The sequence below is a fragment of the Dendrobates tinctorius genome, unplaced genomic scaffold, assembly GCF_039654945.1.
Source record: "Dendrobates tinctorius isolate UK_male_01 unplaced genomic scaffold, ASM3965494v1 ptg000314l, whole genome shotgun sequence".
NCBI lineage: Eukaryota > Metazoa > Chordata > Amphibia > Anura > Dendrobatidae > Dendrobates > Dendrobates tinctorius.
In genome coordinates, this window is record NW_027361981.1 from 335,789 (window position 1) to 361,640 (window position 25,852).

The window sequence follows — 25,852 nt, forward strand, 5'->3', positions numbered from 1 at the left end:
GCACAGACTACACTTGCGCCTCTGTGCAGCCTGGAGTTTCAATACCCTCGGGTGGACAGGGCTAAGTCCGACATCATGTCCCACTGTGCGGGAGAGGATACGTGGAGGGACACTTGCGCGTGCTCGCCCTTTGTTGGTTTGGGGAGATCGGCCCCCTTCAATAGGGTCCGTCGCCCGTACCTCACCTCCGTGGTCTGATAATATCCCACGTTGCGGGAGAGGATACGTGGAGGGACTCTCGCACGTGCTCGCCCGTTGTTGGTTTGAGGAGATCGGACCCTTTCAATAGGGTCCGTCGCCCCTGTCTTATCTTCATGGGGAAAAAGAAAAGAAAAATTAAAAAAAAAAAAAAAAAAAGGATCAGTCTTGAGACAGACCGACGTCTGCCTCCAACAGACACTAAGTAAAAAACTGGTTTCCACCCGCAATCGGGGAAAGGGTGTATACGGCGGAGGAGGAGCCAACACCTCTTTTTTTCACTTAGTGTCAGCCTCCAGGCGGCAGTAGCATACACCCACAGTACCTGTGACCCCCAATGAGGCAAAGGAGAAATGTAATTTGAGGTTTAAGTAACTTAATCGGTCCGCTTTTAACATCCATAAAGCAGGGCACTCGCTATTTTAATTAGTTAATAGTTCATCATTTACCTGCATAGTTTTCTAAAATGAATAGATGTGATTTTACTGGCATTCGCAGAAATCTCACACCACTCAGGATTATATACCGTGATCAGCATTGTCCGTGGGGCTCGGCAGCAATTGTTATCAGTCTGGAGCCCAAATATTCCCTGATCTAATCACTTGGGATTCTCCTGTGTAAATGTGATTCATTTGCACTGCAGTACATTCGTGAGATGTGAGAAAGTATTACCTGTGTAAGAATACTGAACGAGGGCCCAAAGAGCGTTGGGTTCGACACCTTCCATTTTAATTTCCTCCTGCTTGGCTTCTCTGACGTCACTGGTGAACATGGCTGCAAAGTAATCCGATACGGAGGACAGAACCAGCCTAAGAGGACATAATAAGGATTAATAAATTATAATATTATATATATATATATATATATATATATATATATATATACACATATATATATATATATATATATATATATACATACACACACACACACACACACATTTTACACACATATACATACACACATATACACAGTGGGGGAAAAAAGTATTTGATCCCTTGCTGATTTAGTAAGTTTGCCCACTGACAAAGACAAGAACAGTCTATAATTTTAGTGGTGGGCTAATTTTAACATTGAGAGACAGGATATCAAAAATAAATTCAGAAAATCATATTGTATAAATTATAGATTTTGTTTTGCATTTTGCTGTGAGAAATAAGTATTTGATTGCCTACCAATCATTAAGAGTTCGGGCTCCTACAAACCAGTTAGACGCTTCTAATCAACTCGTTACCTGCATTAAAGACAGCTGTCTTACATAGTCACCTTTATAAAAGACTCCTGTCCACAGACTCACTCAGACTCTAACCCCTACAACATGGGCACGACCAAAGAGCTTTATAAGGATGTCAAGAATAGATTATAGACCTGCTGAAAGCTGAAATGGGTATAAAACCCATACTTAAGACGCTGGGTGAGAAGGCGACAGCTGTTGGTGCAATAGTAAGAAAATGGAAGAAATACAAAATGACTGCCAATCGATAGCGATCTGGGGCACCATGCAAAATCTCACTTTGTGGGGTATCCTTGATCATGAGGAAGGTGAGAGATCAGGCTAAAACTACACAGGGGGAACTTGTTAATGATCTCAAGGCAGCTGGGACCACAGTCCCCAAGAAAACCATTGCTAACACATTACGCAGTAAAGGTTTAAAATCCTCCAGTGCCCGCAAGGTCCCCCTGTTCAAGAATTCACATGTGCAGGCTCATCTGAAGTTTGCCAATGAACACCTGGATGATTCTGTGAGTGATTGAGAGAAGAAGCTGTGGTCAGATGAGACAAAAATTGAGTTCTTTGGCAATAACTCAACTCACTGTGTTTGGAGGAAGAGAAATGCTGCCAATGACCCAAAGAACACCATCCCCACTGTCAAGCATGGAGGTGGAAACATTATGTTTTGGGGGTGTTTCTCTGCTAAGGGCACAAGACTACTTCACCGCATCAATGGGACAATGGATGGAGCCATGTACCGTAAAATCCTGAGTGACTACCTGCTTCCCTCTGCCAGGACATTAAAAATGGGTCGTGGCTGGATCTTCCAGCAAGACAATGACTTAAAACATACAGCCAAGGCAACAAAAGGAGTGGCTCAAAAAGAAGAAAATTAAGGTCATGGAGTGGCCCAACCAGTCTCCAGATCTTAATCCCATAGAAAACTTATGGAGGGAGCCGAAGCTCCGAATTGCCAAGTGACAGCCTCAAAATCTTAATGATTTAGGCTAGTTTCACACTAGCGTTTATTCGACGCAGTGCACGGCGCCGCTAAGCCCCGCCCCATGCCCGCCGCCGCCTACTATCGCACATGGACGCTTGCGATCTGCGCACCCTATCTTTAGCATAGGGTGCGCAGATCGTGCGCTAGTAGGATTTTGGCGTGCGCTGCGCACTTTTGAAGGTGCCAAAATCCTACTAGCACACGATCTGCGCACCCTATGCTAAAGATAGGGTGTGCAGATCGCAAGCGTCCATGTGCGATAGTAGGCGGCGATGACCGGATGGGGCGGGCAGGGAGCCGGCAGGGGGCGGGGCTTAGCAGCGCCGTGTCGAATATATGCTAGTGTGAAACTAGCCTTAGAGATGATCTGCAAAGAGGAGTGGACCAAAAATTCCTCCTCACATGTGCGCAAACCTCATCATCAACTACAAAAAAACATCTGACTGTTGTGCTTGCCAACAAGGGTTTTGCCATCAAGTCAAGTATTAATTCTTGTTTGCCAGAGGGATCAAATACTTATTTCTCACTGCAAAATAAAAAAAAAAATTATACAATGAGATTTTCTGGATTTTATATTTGATATTCTATTTCTCAAAGTTAAAATTAACCTACCCTTTAAATTATAGACTGTTCATGTCTTTGTCAGTGGGCAAACTTACAAAATCAGCAAGGAATCAAATAATAATTTCCTTCACTATAATTATATATATATATATATATATATATATATATATACACACACACACACACACATACACACACATTGTTGTAATCATACAGAGGAGAAGAGTCATATGAGTCATATTAATAAAAATAAACTAGGCACTCAACTTAAAGATGAATTTTTTTGACTTTTAATGTAGTCAAGGCAAAACCATTTGGCCTTTATCAATTACAAACTATACAGGAGTGTCAGGGATTCGTGAGAATCCTGTGGCTATTTAGTGAGGCATGTCTCAGTATGGTCACTTTCACAAGAGTAGGGGGCGTTTAAAAGAGGAAAATCCCCAATGGTAAATAAGCCAGGGGACCTGGATGTGTGCACGTGCCTGGAGAAAGACACAGCTGACAAGCAGCGGACACTGTGTCTTTCTCCAGGCACGTGCACACATCCAGGTCCCCTGGCTTATTTACCATTGGGGATTTTCCTCTTTTAAACGCCCCCTACTCTTGTGAAAGTGACCATACTGAGACATGCCTCACTAAATAGCCACAGGATTCTCACGAATCCCTGACACTACTGTATAGTTTGTAATTGATAAAGGCCAAATGCGACCAAAACGTTTTGCCTTGACTACATTAAAAGTAAAAAAAATTCATCTGAGTGCCGAGTTTATTTTTTTTACTTCATGGTGTGGGATCCTACTACGGCACTTTCCTTAGTAGTGCACACGGTTCTCTACTAATATGAGTCATATTGTCATATTCTCATTACTGCTCAATTAGTGCCCGTAGCAAAGCCAGGTAGCCCGGGGTTAAAGCCTAGCTCTACAGGTTCTGAGTAGATCATCACCTGGCTAGCTCTGCTTATAACCAGGCTACCTGTTCTTCTTAGTCATTCAGCTCAGAGAAGTTGACCAGAGTGGATGTGTCCTGGCGCTTAAGAGAGAAATAGGCCAGAAACCTTCTGCGAGAGGAGACTGTACAGGCCATATACAAAGAACTGCAAAAATCAGCTGCTTTTTTGACTGACCCAGGGCTAGCTGGGGCTACCTCAGCCGTGTAGGAGTCGCCAGGCTCTGTTCTGTTGCTTAGTTAGCACCTGCACAAGGCTAGAGATTTATTTTTATGAGCCTGTTTTGGTGCTGTGTGAAAAGCAATAAAAGCTGCACGTGTTTGGAGCAAAACTGCATTGCCTGTGTGAACACTATCTAAGGCTGAATTCCTACCAGAGATAGTGAATCCCTACATGTCTTGCATATGAAACACAAAATATAATGGCAGTTAACGGCTATAACATATAGGTACATCATAAATCATGTATCCGCCTTTGAAGCGGTCTCCAGCGCAACTTTTTCCAGCATATGACCGCTGATTTGATCAGCTGTCATGTGCCTGTAAACCAGGGATCGGGGTGGGCTCCCCAGGATACAGCGAGGCCGTGGACAAAGAAAGCAGTAAACATTAAACTTGACAAATTAACTTTTACTGTCAGACTGAAAACGCTTCAACAAATCAACAAAATTTAAAAGATTAATTCACAGACCCCCAGTCAGCACTGACAGGGACCACTGGGCTGCGTCACCCAGTAGGCACGGAAATGTTGACTACGTTACTATAATTTGCATAGTTGCGCAGCCGCCCAGTGCGGCTACTGAGCATTTACCTGCAAAACTGGAACAATCAAATGAATGCCAGGGATGGGTTACTGGTGATGCAGCAGAGCAAACAAGATGACTCTAAACCCCCTAGGTAGAACCCAGTTATTGAATTATACACCGTCATGTTCACGTTACGGACCATGTAAGTGCAATGGGTCGTTTCTTGGATCACCTCTGTATACTTCGGTAGATCACCTTTAATGCTGTAGTCTGCAGATCTACTATGAGCGCCGCCCCGTGGCCGCTCTTCATAGCAGATGATGATTTTTGCTACACATAGAAGGGCCGAAGCACTGCTGTGTGTAGCACAAGCAATCAGAAGATCACAGCTTCAAGTCTCCTAAGGAGACTATTGAAGTAAAAAAAAAAAAAAAAGTTTGTAAAAATATTTAAAAAAATATCAAATCAACCCCCTTTTGTCTCATTCAAAATAAAACAATAAAGAAAATACAGATATTTTGTATCGCTATCAAAAATGAACGGACAAGATATACCGTATATACTCGTGTATAAGCCGAGTTTTTCAGCACATTATTTTGTGCCGAAAACACCCCCTCGTCTTATACACGAGTCAATTGTCCCAGAAAGACAGCGGGGGAGGGGGAGCAGTGAAGCAGCGGGTCACAGAGGCAGGAGCCGACGGCTGTGGCTAAAGCCTGTGCTCGCTGCTAAAGAGAAATGAATATTCATTTCTCTGTAATAGCGCACAGTGACATCCGCAGCCACCAGCTTCCAGCACACATTCTGCTTACCTTCCCTGCATCTCGTTCATTCCAGCGCCAGCAGCTCTTCCTGCCCAGCGATCAAGTGGCCCCGCTCATTAAGGTAATGAATATGCACGCCTCTCCACTCTCATATGCGTGGAATGAATATTCATTACCTTAATGAGCGGAGCCACCTGATCGTTCAGCAGGAATTGCTGCTGGCGCCAGAACGAGATGCAGCGAGGGCACACAGGCAAGGTAAGTAGGATGTGCTTTGTTTTTTTTTTTGTTTTTTTTTTTTATAGGAACCATGCATACAAGGATATGGGATAAGGAGCCATGTATACATGGATGGGACGGGGGAGCCATTCTTACAAGGACAGCGATGGTTGAGCCATGCATACAATGACAGCGACGGGGGAGGCATGCATACCAGGACAGCGACGGGGGAGGCATGCATACCAGGACAGCGACGGGGGAGGCATGCATACCAGGACAGCGACGGGGGGAGCCATGCATACAATGACAAGAACATGGACCGGGGGAGCCATGCATACAAGGACAGCGACGGGGGAGCCATGCTACAAGGACAGCGACGGGGGAGGCATGCATACAATGACAGCGACGGGGGAGGCATGCATACCAGGACAGCGACGGGGGAGCCATGCATACAATGACAAGAACATGGACCGAGGGAGCCATGCATACAAGAACATGAACCGGGGGAGCCATGCATACAAGAACATGGACCGGGGGAGCCATGCATACAAGAACATGGACCGGGGGAGCCATGCATACAAGAACATGGACCGGGGGAGCCATGCATACCAGAACATGGACCGGGGGAGCCATGCATACCAGAACATGGACCGGGGGAGCCATGCATACAAGAGCATGGACCGGGGGGAGCCATGCATACAAGGACAGGGACCGGGGAGGCACGCGTACAAGGACAGGGACCGGGGAGGCATGACTACAAGGACAGGGATCGGGGAGGTATGCATACACCGACAGCAACAGGGGAGCCATGTAGAATGTAAGCCCGCAAGGGCAGGGTCCTCTCCCCTCTGTATCAGTCTGTCATTGTTAGTTTGTTTACTGTAAGTGATATCTGTAATTTGTATGTAACCCCGCCTCATGTGCAGCACCATGGAATAAATGGTGCTATATAAATAAATAATAATAATACAATGACAGGGATCGGGGAGTCATGCATACAAGGACAGGGACCAGGGAGCCATGCACACAAGGGACAAGGACGGGGGGCCATGCATACAAGCACAGGGATGGGAGAGCCATGCATACAAGGACAGGGACGGGGGAGCCATGCACAAAAAAAAAAAAAAAAAAAAAAAAAAAAGACAGCGACGGGGGAGCCATGCATACAAGGATAGGGATGAGGGGACAATGCATACCTGGCTTATACTCGAGTCAATAAGTTAATCCAGTTTTTCGTGGCAAAATTAGGTGCCTTGGCTTATACTCGAGTATATACACTATATGGTAAATTCAATGGTGTTGTTCAAAATTACGACTTGTTCTGCAGAAAAAAAACAAGCTCGGCCATATTGACAGAAAAATAAAAAAGTTATGGCTCTGCGAAAAAGGGAAGTGTGGTGACCCGGTCCAGACTGTGTATGTCCCTTTAAGTAACTTTGAACTTCTTATAATTACCTGCAAGTACTGCTCCTAACTAATACAGGCTCTTAAAGCTCCAGAACCTCAATTCTGCGTCAGAATCCAATCCTGAACTGTATTGGCCGTGGATTCCCCATGTGAACTTTTACCATAACTCCATGTTCTATCTTCCCGTTCTGCTGAAGTAAAGCAGCTGTTATCCCCGAGACCTGTTGTCTCTGGTTATTCAATCGGCTGTGGACGCTGTGTGGAGGTGGATAACAGTGAACGGAATGGCCCCATACCAGGGCTGTTGCAGAAGCAAAAAACAGACGCCAAAGTGGGAAATCCCAAAGTCGTTTTGGGGTTAATTCACAGCACATTAATTTTTCCCCAGCACTGGCACTTACCTGTGTGCGGGAATTCTCCGATCGCCAGCGATCAGGACAACATCACAAAGCTGTTTGTGCTGCAAGTAGTTTTCCATCCTCTTAAACGTCTGCTCAGCATGGTTGAGAGACTGGAAGAACTCATCTGGGGCACAGGACTCCATTGTGTGGCAGGAAGATAACGTTTGGCTGCTGTTTGAGGTCCTGTTGGCAGGAAAAAAAAATCATAACTGGAATTGCAATAAAGCTATATTTAGAAGGATGGTTGTTTAATGAAAAATTTACAACAAAAAAAAAAAAGAAGAAAATCATATTGTATGCATTTTTGTTGAATTAGTACTGATCTTCGCTGGCAAGAAAAGATAAGCCCTACACAGAAGACGAATCTGGAAGAACGGGGATAAAGATGGAATACATACATAATGCTACAGACATTAGATAAAGGTCTATAGCACTGAGCAGATCAGTGGTTAGCACTATAACCTTGTGGCGCAATTCCCACAAAGGACAGCATGTGCAAGCAGTTTGTGTGATTTTTTGTGGATTGTGGCTCAGTGGTGGGGACTCTGTTTGTATCTCATCCAGCATAACATCTTCATGGGATTTGAATGTTCTTCCTGTTTTTGTGTAGGTTTTATCCACGTTCTCCACTTTCCTCCCATACGCCAAAGACATACTAAAATGTTTATCAACTTCCCATGAAAATGGTCCTTGAGTGTTAAGAGATACAGAATTTAGACTGGGATTCCCAATGGTGATCGAGAGTGAAGTCAATTTCTGTACAACGCTGTTGGCTATGTTGATGCTCTCCAAGATATATTAATATTGAAAAGATTGACCTATCTGGCCATTACTGCAGATGACAGATGAAGCCATCCATTCAGCTAGTGCACATTACTTTTCTGAAATAGGAGCATTAGAATGTGTCCAATGTAATCAATGGGTGTTCATGGTTTGCCAAGCTTGGCTACTCCTCCGTTTATTGGAAGCACCCGATGCCGATTTCCTCTAGTGGCATGGCACGAATACTGAACTTTCTCCAGTCACCCAACTGGCGTAGACCAGAACCACTAAACACAAGCAGCATTGCCTTGCCCTCCTAAGTATTTGGGATTATGGCATTTGCAGGAGACCTGACTGCACGCATTGGTAAGTAGACGATAAAGCGCAGAGGAGTGAGGCTGGTCCATGGGGGTCGTCCTGTGGGAGTTTGACTATAATTTTTGTAAGGTCAGGAGGATGAAGAAGGGGGAAAATAAAAATGGATGAAAATATGACCCATTTTACCCTTTGAAGCACAGTTTAAAACAAGTTTAAGGTGTATATTAAAGCAAGTGGGGATAGTGACACTACTGCTTACTACAGTTTACCTGCCACCATATAGGAATGCATCACCACCTGGGTCTGCGGGGAAGAGAGAGGAAAAAACAAAACAGAAAAAATCTATATCCACTCAGATAACTTCAAGGACTGACAGAAAGGAAAAGATGGAGTTTGTTTTTCTTCTCCACATCTGGATGAGAGAAAAAGGTTCGAGTGAACCTTACCTTACACACGAGATCATGTGCTTTCACAGCGAGGAGGATCACAACTTTGCGTTATCTTGTTTTACATGCTGGGGTCCAACAACCCAAAAGTTCAGATTTGACTAGAATGTTGGATCCTTTTCGGGGGACATTAGGGACACTTCTGGCCACTTTTGATAAATCATTAAGCTGCCCGCTGGTTTCTAAAATAAAAAGGGCAGCAACACAGTGATAATAGGTACTATTTAATGGCGGCTCCATATAGCAGCACGCAAAGGGAACTGATCTGCATGTGACTTGCCTGTGCCCCCTCCTTCCCATGCTATCTACACTACATCTCAACCATGTAAGGGGGCTGACAGAGAAGCACGGATAGCTGCAGAAGCATCCCTCCTTTGGTGTGGCAACAGGTTTGGACTTTTTTGCGCCGTTGAGCACAGACATTGCCCTTGTTGGTGACATGTTCGGCTGTCTACAGCAGGTGACCTATAGAAGATGTGCAGCTTAGAGGGAAAGCCTGTTGGCCAAAACTTGTAGGGACCCAAGGGAAATGTTTCAACCTTGGTCCACCACTACCAGCATATGACTCAGGTGGCACAGGCGCTAGTGACAACGCTAGGGAGTACAAAAATTATCTGTACTACCTCTTAAAATAATTATATACATGATAACATAGCTATAAAATAAATTGAGTTCACAATACATCTCTAAAAACCACAGATACAAAGATACCAAACAATATGATTATGTAAGGATCATATAAGTATCACCATACTGTTACTTAACAAAACTCGACATACCAGAACCAAAATTTCCATTATATGAGGACGAAATAATACTGTATCCTTACTGAATAAAAATAAAAATATTACTAATAACACCACGATATAAGGGACAGATCACACGAGACCATTACCACATATAACGACCACATAATAAACAAATAATACTACCACTGATCATTAACAACCACTGTACGAAGATCGATATCACTACCATTCAATGCCCACAACAGCGGCATAGAGTACACATGATCAAACTCAAAACATAATTCTGAAGTTTATTAAATACACCAATAATCAATACAGAAAATCCGAAGAGATCGTGTCGCACAGTCATAAGAGAGTAGTAGATGAAGGAGTCTGAACCAGACTCAAAAGCACAGTACAGGAACTGTTAGCCCTAAAAATAAGAAATGCTACCAATGGCGAAAATCATGTAGCTGAATAGTGACCAGATAAAACAGCTTAAACATCAATGTGAACAGTAATCTATGATCTAACAGATATATTGCATCTGGAAAAGCATATAGAGGTGTATTGGCCCCCAATATATTTGCTGCACACACAATTATAGCACTATAGATCCAAGATATAAATCAAAAGAACATATACGGTATATATGAGAATATAGCAATCTTCAGTATTCCCTAAGTAGGGGCATTAACATAACATCATCGATAAAGTATACATATGTAATCACATGGCTAGCACGTATCCATATTAACAGTGATTACCTGTGACTGTGATGTATGAATGGGCTACAGGCAGAGGTTGCGACCGGACCAGTGAGGATGAGGGGCTCGCCGACACCAGCACAAACTTCAACTGGATGTACGTCCTCAGCCGCACATTCAGCTGAAATGTATTACGGCACAGAGATGCGCCAGATCCGTGAGCGGCAATACACGCTGCTGGCCAATCACAGACCGGCTTCTGAAGAGAATGCCGCGCGGTGTGGGAGTGAAGGGAAGGGGAGCAGTATCATTTTTTTTCTATGCATTAAAGAACAGCACTAAAATGGGGGACATACTGTCTATACCAGTATGGGGAACATACATACCAGGAAGGGATATATTTTATACCAGGATGGAGGCGGCCTGGATCAGGGCCATATATAGCCCGGATGGGGCCTAGGATAAGGCACATATATACCAGAATGGAGCCCAGGATGAAGGATACATACAGTGCGGAAAATAAGTATTTGATACACTGCCGATTTTGCAAGTTTTCGCACCTACAAAGACTGGAGAGGTCTGTAATTTCTATCAATGGTACACTTCAACTGTAAACGAAAATGTAAAAAATAAAAAAAAATCATATTCTATGATTTTTACATAATTAAATTGCATTTTATTGCATGAAATAAGTATTTGATCACCTACTAATCAGCAAGAATTCTGGCTCTCAAAGACCTGATAGTTTTTCTTTAGGAAGCCTCCTACTCTTCACTCATTACCTGTATTTATTGCACCTGTTTGAACTAGTTACCTGTATAAAAGACACCTCTCCACACACTCAAACCTCTCCACCATGGTCAAGACCAAAGAGCGGTCTAAGGACACAATGGACAAAATTGTAGACCTGTACAAGGCTGGGATGGACTACAGGACAATAGACAAGCAGCTTGGTGAGAAGGAAACAACTGGTGGCCCAATTATTAGAAATGGAAGAAACACAAGATGAATGTCAATCTTCCTAGGTCTGGGTCTCCATGCAAGATTTCTACTTGTGGGGTAAGGATGATTCTGAGAAAAATCAAGGATCAGCCCACAACTACACAGCAGGTCCGGGTCAATGACGCGAAGAGAGCTGGGACCACAGGGTCAAACATAACTGTTAGAAACACAATACACCATCATATATTAAAATCGTGCAGGGCACGCAAGGCCCCCCTGCTACACACGAGCTCATGTCCAGGCCCATTTGAAGTTTGCAAATGACCATCTGGATGATCCAGAGGAAACAGTGGAGAAGGTCATGTGGTCACATGAAACCAAAATAGAACTTTTTGGTATCAACTCCACTTGCCGTGTTTGCAGGAGGAAAAAGGATGAGTACAACCCCAAGAACGCCATCTGAACCGTGAAGCATCATACTTTGTGGGTGCTTTTCTGCAAAGGGGACAGGACGACTGCCCCATATTGAAGGGAGGATGGATGGGGTCACGTATTGCAAGATTTTGGCTAGCTACCTCCTTCCCTCAGTAAGAGCATTGAAAATGGGTCGTGGCTGGGTGTTAGCCTTGACTGTTGAAAGGAAGCATCAGCCTACTGTGAGGCTCAGTTGGATGAGTGAAAACTTCAGGATTTTATAGCACAGACAAGGCTGTGATTGAAACACCATTAAAAAGGTTTAAAAACTGGTTTGAAACTAAAACATTAACCAAATGTTTGACTTTTCATAAAATAAGATATTTTAATTAGAGATCTCCGGGAGCCGAGACCTCCACTTAACGCTGAAGTAAAGGAGGTAGAAGCTCTCATCCAACAATCAAGATGTATTCTATACACTTTCTATTGAGCATTTCTTCAGTCTCTCAGGAAAGCAGAGCTTGGTTGAGCACTTCTCCTTTTTAGCATTCAATGGAGGTCTTCGCACCCACACAGACCTCCATGGTTCAGAACTTCTGAAATGTGAAAAAAAGTTTTGTAAAAGTGTAGTTAGTTAATTTTTAACAAGAGACGATCTTCTAATTATATATTCCCTTTAAAAAAATTGTTCTTACAACACACAGACATCCAAGAATAGCATGAAATGTATGACGGAATTGCGCAAACTATCAAATATCAAACTTGTCCCCCCAAAAAACACAATACGATACAATAGATTTATAAACAGATGTCCTCAATCACAGAGAAACCACAGACAAACCAAATTTGGCAATATCCAAAAATACCTCCGTAAACAAGGAACACGTCCACTGTGCTTTTATGGAGTCATTGTTATGGAAAGACAGAACTATTAGCAGCTTTTCTAGTTTTCTGCAGTTCAGGTTTTGTACTCGGAATGCCAGAATCATAAAATGGGGACTGGCTGATTTTTTTCCGCACTACTTTTTATGGATGGTCGCATTTCAATTTTTCCACAGACTCATTGAATTAAATGGGCGAGTGCGATCGGAGGCAAATAGTGCATGGTGCAATTTTTTTAAACCTTGAACCACTTTGTTAGAGTAAAAAAAAAAATTGGCCATGTTCACAGCCCCATAGAATAACATGGGTGCGAGTTGTATCCATCAAGATAGGGTGGGAGGCGCCGGACCTGACCGCGACACCCATCGGACCAAAACCGCCCCGGGTGAGTATAATAATTCGTTTTCCTTCTCTTTCAGGTTACATCGGGGGGCTTATCTACAGCAGGGTTCCTGAAACTCCAGTCCTCAAGGCCCACCAACAGATCATGTTTTCAGGATTTCCTTAGTATTGCTCAGGTGATAATTGCATCACCTGTGCAATACAGAGGAAATCCTGAAAACATGATCTGTTGGTGGGCCTTGAGGCCTGGAGTTGGGGAACCCTGATCTACAGCATTACAGAATGCTGTAGATAAGCCCCTGACGGCGGTGCCGGCAGCTGATAGTCGAAAAATAGGGGACAGATTCCCTTTAAATGGTTGAGTGCACGAGCCCTGAAAGAGAGAAATTAACATTAAAATCCACTTTGTTTAATGAGGTTTTTAGTCCTGGCATTTTTTTTTTTTATAGTTTTTCTCTAGTTTTGTAAGGCTTTTTTTTGCAGTTTTTTTTCACATTTTTTCTTGCAGCTTTTTAAAGTGACAAGTTTGTTGCTGATCCCACAAGGAATTCATATAAAAGAGACTTTTTTTCTTTAATGAGGTTTTCAAAACCTTGTCGCAAAACAAAACTTTGTTTATGAACAGCAAGATAACATATTTAAAAACTAAGCAGTCGATCCACGTTCTAAGTATTTTTTGCGTCTGCAAGAGAAATAGACATCCTGGAGTCTGGAAAGAAACGCCGAATGTCCGTCTCCCCGGGTGAGCCACATGAGTCTCTGGACGCACAGCGGACATGTGATTTCTAGAAATGCTGTAATATCTGGATGCTGCGGGTTTGACACTGCATAAGTACGCAACGTCAAACCCGCAGCAACTCTGGATTGTGGGTACATACCCTCAAGAATTGACATGTGCGTATTTCAATGCTTGGAAAAAAAAACAAAAAAAAAACAACAAGACTGAGTGCATTAAAGGCATGTTTAGATTTTTTTTCTTAATTCAAAGAAGTGGTTTTTTTTGTATGTTGATTTTGAGAGAAGACCCCGCGTCAAAACCCACTTCAATAAAAACTATGTATGAACAAAATACTATACCTACGTGACTTTTTTTTTTAAATTAAATTTCTGTGACAAATCTGTTTCATTCATGTGAAGAGGCTTCCAGTAAGTACAGTGGTGTTAAAAAGTATTTGCCCCCTTCCTGATCTCCTATTCTTTTCTATGGTTGTCACACTTATATGTTTCAGATCACCAAACCAATTTAAATATGCAGATTTTAAATGAAGGTCTTTATTGTTAAGGGAAAAAGAAATATCCAAACCTACTTTAAAAAAAAAACAAACATTCTAGGGACATCTTATATAGACAGTAATGTACCTGCTGTGAGGGGTTGACTCACTCGGATGCTTGCAAAGGTAGACACAGTATCGCTTCTTAGGTAAGTCACCTGCTTGTTTATTATAAGACAGCATAAACCATGGTATGGTTTAACAAAATAAATATGACCTTTCTGGCATAACGGCAAAACAAAAGAAAAATCACAGCAAAGTCCTTATGGTTGCTCAGACTACCATATGTCTTCACCTCCTCCTGGAGACACATCTGGAGACTCTCCCCTCCAAACACAACACCGAGAAAAAAAAACAGTGGCTGAACATTTAACTCCCTAGCTACAACCTTGAGGTGGAGATACAGTGAAAAGGCATCCGGCCCATCTCTCACTACCAAAAAAACTCAGTCCCTTAGGCTTCTTTTACACTTACCGTGTTTTTGCAGACCGTTTTTCCAGCTCCAATAGATTTCGATGGGGTCGCAAAATCGGTCCGCAAAAATTCCATGGTGCGCCGTGTGTCGTACGGCCATGAAAAAAGATCGAGCCTGCTCGATCTTTTTCACGGTGTATGGACACGGCCCCCATTGAAAATCAATGGGGCCGCAAAAACAAACGGAAGTTTGCAGAACGCCGTTTTTTTTTCCAATACTATTTCCATAGTATTGGAAAACTGAAAAACAGCGGCAAGTGTAAAAGTAGCCTTATGGGTGGTTAATGCTTTCATAACATAGCATGCTGGAGATAAACTTATGGGTTGTTAGATCATGGAAGAAAGCAAACTCCCCTCATATACAGTGCCAGTGACCCTGTCACATACCATCCTCCCCCCTCTGCCCAAAGCTGGAGGTTTTGGCACCTTCAGACACCATACGGGATTCGAGAGAGCGCATCCGCTTTATCATGTAACATGCATGGCTCTTATTCTATATGGTAACCAAAATCTTGAAGGGCTAAAAACCTCCTAGTCACCAGGCTAGTCTTACCCTTCTTTTCCCTTAACCATCTCAGAGGGGCATGGTCCGACACTAGTTTGAACTTTCGGCCTAGTAGGAAATATTTCAGTGTATCCACGGCTCATTTTATGGCTAAGCACTTCTTCTAAACAATGGCATAATTTTTAACTGTGGCTTGATTTTGGCTGTCCCGACAAATAAGCCTAAGTACTTGGCCTCTTCCTTCCCTATAGCACACTTTTTCGGATTTATGGTGAACCCAGATTTTCTCAACACATCCAGGATTGCCTGTACCTTTGGTAGAGGACTACTCCAGTCAGGGGTGAAGATCAAATGGTCATCAAGGTAGGCTGCTGCATATATGGAGCCAAGATCCAATCCATAGGCCTCTGGAAGGCAGCTGTTGCCCCCTGCAGTCCGAAGGGTGTATTGGAAACACCCATCAGGCATCGAGAAGGCCGTCTTCTCCTTGGCACTGTGGGACATGATGATCTGATCTGACAGTAGCCTTTTGTCAGGTCGAGGGTTGTAATGTACCTTGCAGGTCCAAGTCTCAAAATGAGTTTGTCCATGCGGGGTATTGGATACGCATCAAAACTGGACACCTCATTCAGCCTGCAGTAGTCATTACAAAACCGCCACTCACCATCAGGTTTCAGCAAAAGGACAATGGGACTTGACCATCCACTTTTTGTTTCCTCTATCAATTAGAGGTCTTACATTCTCTTTACCTCAATTTATATCACCTCCCGGCATGATTCTATAGAAGGTTCACCCTTACATGCGGCTCTGTTAACATGTCATGCTCCACCACCTGTGTATTCCCTGGCAACTCCGAGAATAGGTCATGGATCCACAGTTTCCAACACTGCTGCTCCTGAGTCGGCGATAGAATCTCTGCAACTGTGACCTCCTACACTTTGGCTTCATGACGGGCTCCCAAGCAAGGAGCTTCCAGCAATTCCCGATCTCGACATGGCTAGAGCAAGTACACATGATAGCTTTGATGCGGCTTCCTTCGACCAAGACGGTGAACCTTGTAATTTAACTCACCTAGTTTTTCCACCTCGTACGGGCCTTGCCACTTGGCTCGGAACTTGCTCTCCACCGAGATATCCCTATAGGGATGAGGAGGCCATGTGGATATAGCTTTATCTGAGCATTGCGGGGGCTGCTAGAAAGCTGAAACACATGCAGGGATTGCCTGTTTGTTAGGCAATCCATGCATGTGTTGTGGCTGTCTAACAGCTGCGAGTACTCAAACACAGTACTCAAGCCCTTGCGACACTCGGATAACACAAGAGCATGCTCAGATAAGCTGTATTAGAGTCATCAGCACTGTGAGAATCATGTGGGAATAGTGGATGAGGGCAGGTATATCTCGCCCAGATACCTTTCCTATGTGGCCTAGTCTGGTCAGTATCGCACCTGCTTACTAATGGATAATTGGAGATGGATATAAAAGTATGCCAGGTGGTTGTGTGAGTGTCTCAGCCTGGGAACACAAAGAGCCTGTCTGTGTGAGAGACACACGTGAGTGGAAGCAGTGCCCACTGCAACTGTGGTTTGGCTGGACGGGAGAAGCCCGCCAGTTGGTAGTTAGGTTGTCCATTGTTTAGTTAGTGCCGGACAGGCAAGGATTTGTTTTATGTTTTATTTCTTTATGCATTGCTTTCACCGTTAATAAACCTGACCCAGGGTCAGTTATACCCGAATCCCAGCTCTGCGCCTGAGTTTCATGCTGAACGCACGTGGCCTTTGACCCCAGCAAAGGCGATCCCGGAGTGTTTTATCACATCACACATAAGGAAAAAATTCCCAAAAATTCAAGAAAAAAAATAAATAAATAAATTCTAAAACAAAAATACACATTTGAAAGGTTGACTCTCGAAACCCTGACTAATGCACTAGCAGGATGCAGCAGACCTCCATTGATAAAGGCTGGGGCAGCACAGGTGCAAACCTCTGATGAAAACAGCCAGTAACCCAAGATGGTCTGGCTGCCTAGTAGAAAAAAATGCGCACAAATAGGGCTTGCATAGGACATCAGTCACACAGATAAGTGTGGTGCAAAGTGTCTGAACAGCCTATTAATGACGCCCATAGTATTAGCAGGCAGGCTGCTCAGCACTGTATATGTGCATCACACAGGAAAAACCAAGCCAACATAAAGAGGTCTAGCTGCATCCTGCAAAAATGATAAAGTGCAAAAAGATATGGGGTATTATGTTGTGAATTCACTTTCTGGCCTACCTTTGGTTACTAGTGAAGGTAGTGGAGCTGGTTATATTGACAGAGGGGTCGCGAGTTCCCTTTCCGGGCTCCCTCTGGTGGTTACAGGAGGTAATGGAGCTGATCTAATTAACAGAGGTCTGCCACCTGATAATGAGGAGGATGATTGGACATCTGGAGTTTCTGATTGGATTTAAGACTGCCGATTCCCTCTATCCCTGCTGGTGGTTTTTTCCTGCCTCCTGAGTTCTTAGTTTCCAGCTCAGTCCCTGCATGCTCAAGCTAAGTGTTCTTTTGCTATTGTTCACATTTGGGTCACAGTGAGGGTTTGGTGAGTCAACCTTTCAAATATGTTTTTTTGAATTTTTGGGAATTTTTTCCTTATGTGCGCTGCTCAGATTTAGTGTTAGGGACTCGCAAAATTTGGGGACCCTTGACGTTGGGTTGCGAGCCTATCTGCTTTGGCCAAAATAGTAACTAATGCCCTATATCTTTTTATCTTTTTGCACTTTTTATTATGCTTGCTCATCACTAATAATGATCCTAACACACGTCAAAATCCTACCTCAAAATGCACAAGGCCCTCAGTCCCCTGACCTGAACATCATTGAAAATCTGTGGCTAGACTTCAAAATAGTGCTTGCAAGACAACCCAGGAATCTCACAGAACAGGAAGAATTTTCCAACTCTTGTTTGGCTATAAAAAGTGTTTACAAGCTGTGATACCTTCAAAAGGGTAATAGGTAATAACTACTACGTAATAACCATGCAGGGTGCAGAACATTTTGAATAGGCCCATTCTCCTTTTTGTAATTTTTTAAATATAAAAGATGAGAATTACAGACCAATAGCCCTCCTGAATTCAGATAGTAAAATATTTACTAAACTACTTTGTAGTACTATGAACCACCTTTATCTACCCTCCCTGATTCATAAGGATCAAGTAGGATTTATTCCATTTAAGCCAGGAGGCAACAACTCCAGAAGAACAACTGATCTGACAGACAGAGTCAAAAGATTCAAGGAACCTACCCTCCTTCTACATTTAGACTCTGAAAAGGTGTTTGACCACATCAGCTGGCCATTTATGCTTAAATCTCTTGAGGCATATGGTATAAAAGGCCCCGTCCTAAAGGCTATTGAAGGTCCATATTCCAAACCCTCAGCAACAATTAGACTTCCCCATGGCTCCCTAAACCATTCGCAGTAAAGAACTATACAAGAGAGGGCTGCCCATTATCTCCACTACTCTTCATCCTATGTATTGAGCCCCTTTGCTGCTGCCATTAGATCGAATCCAGACAGTAAAAAAAAGTCCAAGTTAAAGACAGAGAATTTAAACTTTCCCTTTTTGCTGATATTCTTCCAACGCTCACCATTCCTCACCTTCCCCCCCCCCAATCTGCACGCCATTTTATTAAGAGTTTGGTTCCATATCAGGCTTATCTACAAAACAACCACTCCAGAAGCTCTCCCATTAAATATTCTCCCATTAATTATACCGGACCCCCAACTGAATCTCCTCCGCAATAACTAACCCCTTCACCCAGGGCCAGTTTCAGTTTTCATTTTTTGGTCCCCTTCTTATCAGAGCCATAAAACTATTTTTATTTTTCCGTCAATACGGCCGTGCGAGGGCTAGTTTTTGTCAGGACGAGTTGTACTTTTCAATGACACCATTGATTTTACCATAACATGTACTGGAAAATGTGAATGAAAAAATCCAAGTGCAGTGAAATTGCAAAAAAAAGTACAATTCCTCAGGGTTTTTTTAACCATGTTCATTAAATTCTAAAACTGATCTGCCATTATGATTCTACAGGTCGTTATGAGTTAGCAGATACCAAACATACCGTATATAGGTTCTTTTTTTTTATTTAAGTGGTGAAAAAAAATCCAAAATTTATATTAAAAAAAAAAAAAATCAATTTGGCGCCATTTTCCGAGACCCATAGCGTCTCAATTTGTCGAGCTATGGGGATGGGTGAGGGCTTAATTTTTTGCACGCTGTGCTGACGTTTTTATCTATACTATTTTGGGGTAAATGTGATCTTTTGATCACCTGTTATTGCAATTTATTGCAATGTTGTTGCAGCGACAAAAACAAACGGAATTCTGGAGTTTTGACTTTTTCTCGCTACACCGTTTCCTGATCAGTTTAATTATTTTCATATTTTAATAAATTGGGCATTTCTGACATTTCTAAAAAAAATTTAATCATTTTATTGTTGTACTTTGAACGGGGCAAAAGGGTGTGATTTCAATTTTTGTTTTTTTCCTTTTTTCACTTTTACTTGTTTCTATAGTCTCCTTAGGAAGCTTGAAGCTGCAATCCTTTGATCACATGTGGTACATATAGCAGGGCTGCATCAGAAATGCTCATCTGCTATGAAGGTCGGCCATGGGGCTGCGCTAGTAGCAGATCAGCAATGACAACCACAGGCGCCCCGTGATCCTGTGACAGGGGTGCCGATGGGTACAGCTACTGACACTCTTCGGCGCGATCATGTTAAATGCCTCTAGCAGATTGACAGTGGCATTTAACATGTTAACAGCCGTGGGAGTATCGCGATTCCACCCGCAGCAGTTAGGGGTACAAGATCAAATCAGCTGTAGTGTGCCGGAAAAGATGCAGGCTCAGAGCCAGAGCCCGCCTTAAAGGAGACACGACATCTATATATGTCAAAATTCGTGAAGGGGTTAAATGTCACTGGATAGACACCACGTTCAAATACTTAGAAATTAATCTTGCATCTTAATCTTCAACCCTCTATGAAAATAATTTCCCATCAATATAAAAAGAAATTTGGTCTCTTTTGATGACATGATGTCTTTACCCCTATCCCTATTTGGTTGCATCTCTGCAGTAAAAATGACCATACTGACAAAATTATTATACTTGTTTGAAACCCTTCCCCATACATATTCCACTCAGAGATTTAAGGTGATTACGGGCAGCCACTTTGAAATTCATACGGGCAGGAAAACGCCACAAAATGTCAAGGACCATCCTGCTAATGAGAAAAATTAGCCCCTCATGGTATCTATTATTACAGGGCTACTCACGTTTGCAGAATCTAAACATGGTCATCTAAACCTGCTTACACAAAATGGATGGAAACTTAAAATCTTTGGCTTGCCCCAGCCCACCCGAATTCTCTGGTATGGAATGGGATTTACAATCCTTCTTTAAACAAGCTTCTGGGTATAATGAATCTCACTAGAGACATCTGGAGGTCCTGCTCCAATAAAAGTTAAATTATAATCCACAAACTCCCCTCTTCCTTCCTATTCCAAAATTTCCCTAAAAGCTTGACTCCCTCAATAACGGGAAAGTGGGCTCACACTGGCTTGTTTAATTTTGCACAATTAACCAATTATAAAACAAGGACTTTGTTCTCTTATGATGAGATGTAATCTACATTAGTGGTTCCTACGCTCCCATTATTACAATATATTAACCCCTTTACATGGTTTGCATGTTAATGACCGGGACAATTTTTACAATTCTGACCACTGTCCCTTTATGAGGTAATAACTCTGGAACGCTTCCATGGATCCCAGGGATTCTGACATTGTTTGCTCGTGACATATTGTACTTCATGTTAGTGGTAAAATTTCTTTGATATGACTTGCGTTTATTTCTGAAAAAAAAAACGGAAATTTGGTGAAAATTTTGAAAATTTAGCAATTTTCCATCTCTGAATTTTCATGCCCTTAAATCACAGAGATACGGCACACAAAAAACTTAATAAGTAACATTTCACACATGTCTACTTTACATCAGCACATTTTGGGAACCAATTTTTTTTTTGTTAGGAAAGTATAAGGGATAAAAGTTGACTTTGAGGGGTCTACATGATAGAAAATACCCAAAAGTGACACCATTCTAAAAACAGCACCCCTCAAGGTGCTCAAAACCACATTCAAGAAGTTTATTAACCCTTCAGGAGCTTCACAGGAATTTTTTGAATGTTTAAAAAAAAAGATGAACATTTAACTTTTTTGCACATAAAAATTACTTCAGGTCCAATTTTTTTTATTTTAGCAAGGGTAACAGGAGAAATTGGACCTCAAAAGTTATTGTGCAATTTGTCCTGAGTACGATGATACCCCATATGATGTGGGAATAAACTACTGTATGGGCCCACGTAGGGGCTCGGAAGGGAAGTAGTGATGTTTTGGAATGCAAACTTTGATGGAATGGTCTGCAGGTGTCATGTCGCGTTTGGAGAGCCCCTGATGTGCTTAAACAATGGAAACCCCCCACAAGTGACCCCATTTTGGAAACTAGACCCCCCAAGGAACTTATTTAGATGTGTGGTGAGCACGTTGAACCCCCATGTGCTCCACAGAAGTTTATAATATAGAGACATAAAAAATTTTTTAAACATAAATGGTATTTTTGCCCCCAATTTTTTATTTTCCCAAGGGTAACAGGAGAAATTGGACCCCAAAAGTTGTTGTGCAATTTGTCATGAGTAGGCTGATTCCCCATATGTGGGGGTAAACCACTGTTTGGGCGCATGACAGAGCTTGAAAGGGAAGGAGCACCGTTTGACTTTTTCAAAGCAGAATTGGCTGAAATTGAGATCAGACGCCATGTCGCGTTTGGAGAGCACCTGATGTGTCCAAACAGAGGAAACCCCCAATTGTAACTCCAACCCTAACCCCAACACACCCCTAACCCTAATCTCAGCCCTAACCGGAAAATGGAAATAAATATTTTTTATTTTATTATTTTTCCCTAACTAAGGGGGTGATAACGGGGGGTTTGATTTACTATTTATGGCGGGTTTTTATGTTTGGCAGCTGTCACACGCTAAGGCTGTGTGCCCACGTAGCGTTTTTTTTAAGCGTTTTTGATGCGTTTTTCGGGGTCAAACCGCATCAAAAACACTTAAAAGAAGCATTCCATTCATTTAAATGCAGTTTGGCCTTTTTGTGCCAATGGATGCCTTTTTTACCGCTAAGGAAACGTTTAGCGGTAAAAAACGCAGCATGTTCATTAATTTCCGCTTAGGTCCGCGTTTTTGGCTATTTCCTATAGTCCAAAAGACGCGCGGAAAAAAACGCATGTTTTCTGGGAAGGAGAACCCGTTTCCTGAGCGTTTAACCCCTTTCTACCATCAGACGTAGTATCCCGTCCATGTGCCCTGGGACTTAATTTCCAGGGACGGGATAGTACGTCATAGCGATCAGCAGCGCCCACGTGGTGAGCGCCGCTGATCGTGGCCGGGTGTCAGCTGATTATCACAGCTGACACCCAGCACAATGTGTCAGGGGCGGTCACGGACCGCCCCCGACACGTTAACCCCTTGTACACCGCGATCAAACACGATCGCGGTGTACCGGGGGTTAAAGGGAAGCATCGGCAGGGAGGGGGCTCCCTCCGTGCTTCCCTGAGCCCCCCACGGCAGCGCAATGTGCAGTCTTTCCCTACAGGCCCCCGGATCCAAGATGGCGACGGGGACCTTCGGGGGCCTGTAGGGAGCCGACTTCCTCACTGCCTGCAAAGCGTAGGCATGAGGAAGTCTGCAGCAGTGCCTGTGACAGATCGCTGATCTGTCACAGTGATCTATGATGTGACAGATCAGCGATCTGTCACAGGACAGTGATGTCCCACCTGGGACAATGTAATAAAGTTAAAAAGAAAAAAAAAAAAAATGTGAAAATAATTTAAAAAAAAAAAAAAAAAAAAAATCGCTAAATTAGTAAAAAAAAAAAAAAAATATTCCCCAATAAATTCATTTTTTGAAAATAAAAAAATAAATAAATAAAAGTACACATATTTGGTATCTCCGCGTCCGTAACGACCCGCCCTATAAAACTGTCCCATTAGTTAACCCCTTTAACGAACCCCCTAAAAAATAAAGATAAAAAACTAAGCAAAAAATAATGATTTATTATTATACCACCGAACAAAAAGTGCAATAACGCGCAATCAAAGAGACGCATATAAATATCCATGGTACCTCTGAAAACGTCAGCTTGTCCCGCAGAAAACGAGCCGCCATACAGCGTCATCCGCAAAAAAATAAAAAAGTTATAGCTCGCAGAATAAAGCGATGCAAAAATAATTATTTTTTATATAAAATAGTTTTCATTGCATAAAACTGGCAAAACATAAAAAAAGACCTAAATGAGGTATCGCTGTAACCGTACTGACCTGAAGAATAAAACCGCTTTATCAATTTTACCGCACGCGGAACGGTGTAAACGCACCCCCCCAAAGGAAATTCATGAAACGCTGGTTTTTGTTCATTCTGCGCCCCAAAAATCGGAATAAAAAGCTACCAAAAAATGTCACGTGCCCGAAAATGGTACCAATAAAAACGTCAACTTGTCCCGCAACTTGTCCCTCACATGACTCGGTGGGTCAAAATACGGAAAAATTATAGCTCTCAATATATGGTGAAGCAAAAACTATTTTTACAATAAAAAGCGTCTTTTAGCGTGCGACAGCCACCAAACATAAAAACCGCCATAAATAGTAAATCAAACCCCCCGTTATCACCCCCTTAGTTAGGGAAAAATAATAAAATAAAAAAAATGTATTTATTTCCATTTTCCCATTAGGGCTAGGGCTGAGATTAGGGTTAGGGGTGTGTTGGGGTTAGGGTTGGAGTTTTAATTGGGAGGTTTCCACTGTTTGGGCACATCAGGTGCTCGCCAAACGCAACATGGCATCTGATCTCAATTCCAGCCAATTCTGCGTTGAAAAAGTCAAATGGTGCTCCTTCCCTTCCAAGCTCTGCCATGCGCCCAAACAGTGTTTTACCCCCACAGATAGGGTATCAGCATACTCAGGACAAATTGCAAAACAACTTTTGGGGTCCAATTTCTCCTGTTACCCTTAGGAAAATAAAAAATTGGAGGCAAAAATATCATTTTTGTGGAAAAAAAATGATTTTTTTATTTTCACGCCCAGGCTTTATAAACTTCTGTGAAGCACTTGGGGGTTCAAAGTGCTCACCACACATCTAGATAAGTTCCGTGGGGGGTCTAGTTTCCAAAATGGGGTCACTTGTGGGGAGTTTCAATAGTTTAGGTACATCAGGGGCTCTCCAAACGCACATGACACCTGCAGACCAATCCATCAAAGTCTGCATTCCAAAACGTCACTTCTTCCCTTCCGAGCCCCGACGTGTGCCCATACAGTAGTTTTCTCCCAAAATGGGGTATCAGCGTACTCAGGACAAATTGGAAAACAACTTTTGGGGTCCAATTTCTCCTGTTACCCTTGGGAAAATAAAAAAATTGGAGACTAATTGATCATGTTTGTGGAAAAAATATGATTTTTTTATTTTCATGCCTGGGCATTACAAACTTCTGTGAAGCCCTTGGGGGTTCAAAGTGCTCACCACACATCTAGATAAGTTACTTAGGGGGTGTAGTTTCCAAAATGGTGTTATTTGTGGGGGGTTTCCACTGTTTAGGTACATCAGGGGTTTTCCAATCGCGACATGGTGTCCGATCTCAATTCCAGCCAAAAACGTCAAATGGCGCTGCTTCCCTTCCGAGCTCTGCCATGCACCCAAATAGTCATTTACACCCACATATGGGGTATCAGCGTCCTCAGGACAAATTACACAATAACTTTTAGGGTCCTGTTACCCTTGGAAAAATAAAAATTGGGGGTGAAAAGATCATTTTTGTGGAAAAAATATGATTTTTTAATTGTACCGCTGTACGTTATAAACTTCTGTGAAGCCCTTGTGGGTTCAAAGTTCTCACCACATATCTAGATAAGTTCCTTGGGGGGGGTCTAGTTTCCAAAATGGTGTCATTTGTGGGGGGTTTCCACTGTTTAGGTACATCAGGGGCTTTCCAAACGCGACATGGCGTCGGATCTGAATTCCAGCCAATTTTGCATTGAAAAAGTCAAACGGCGCTCCTTCCCTTCTGAGGTCTGCCATGTGCCAAAACAATGGTTCCCCCCCACATATCAGATATCAGCGTACTCAGGACAAATTGCACAATAACTTTTGCAGTCCAATTTCTCCTGTTACCCTTAGTAAAATAAAAAAAATTGAACCTGAATTAATTTTTTTTGTGAAAAAAAGTTAAAAGTTCTTTTTTTTTTTTTAAATATTCAAAAAATCCCTGTGACGCACCTAAAGGGTTAATAAACTTCTTGAATGTTGTTTTGAGCACCTTAAGGGGTGCAGTTTTTAGAATGGTGTCACTTTTGGGTATTTTCTATCATATAGACCTCTCAAAGTGTCTTCAAATGTGATGTGGTCCCTAAAAATAAAATGGCGTTGCAAAAATGAGAAATCGCTGGTCAATTTTTAACCCTTATAACTTCCTAACAAAAAAAAATTTTGGTTCCAAAATTGTGC

At 42.6% G+C, this 25,852-nt stretch overlaps 1 protein-coding gene across 3 annotated transcripts in view; it reads right to left on the reverse strand.

Annotated features, from left to right (window-relative positions):
• KLHL5 (kelch like family member 5) overlaps positions 1 to 25,852 on the reverse strand; it is a 148,487-nt gene that overhangs the window by 83,854 nt on the left and 38,781 nt on the right. For all 3 annotated transcript variants that reach the window (XM_073561082.1, XM_073561083.1, XM_073561081.1), the window contains exons 2-3: positions 7,467 to 7,649; positions 871 to 1,007 (exon numbers count right to left, since the gene is read on the reverse strand). In XM_073561082.1, the coding sequence (XP_073417183.1) occupies positions 871 to 1,007; positions 7,467 to 7,649 (320 nt within the window). The remainder of the gene's footprint in view (positions 1 to 870; positions 1,008 to 7,466; positions 7,650 to 25,852) is intronic.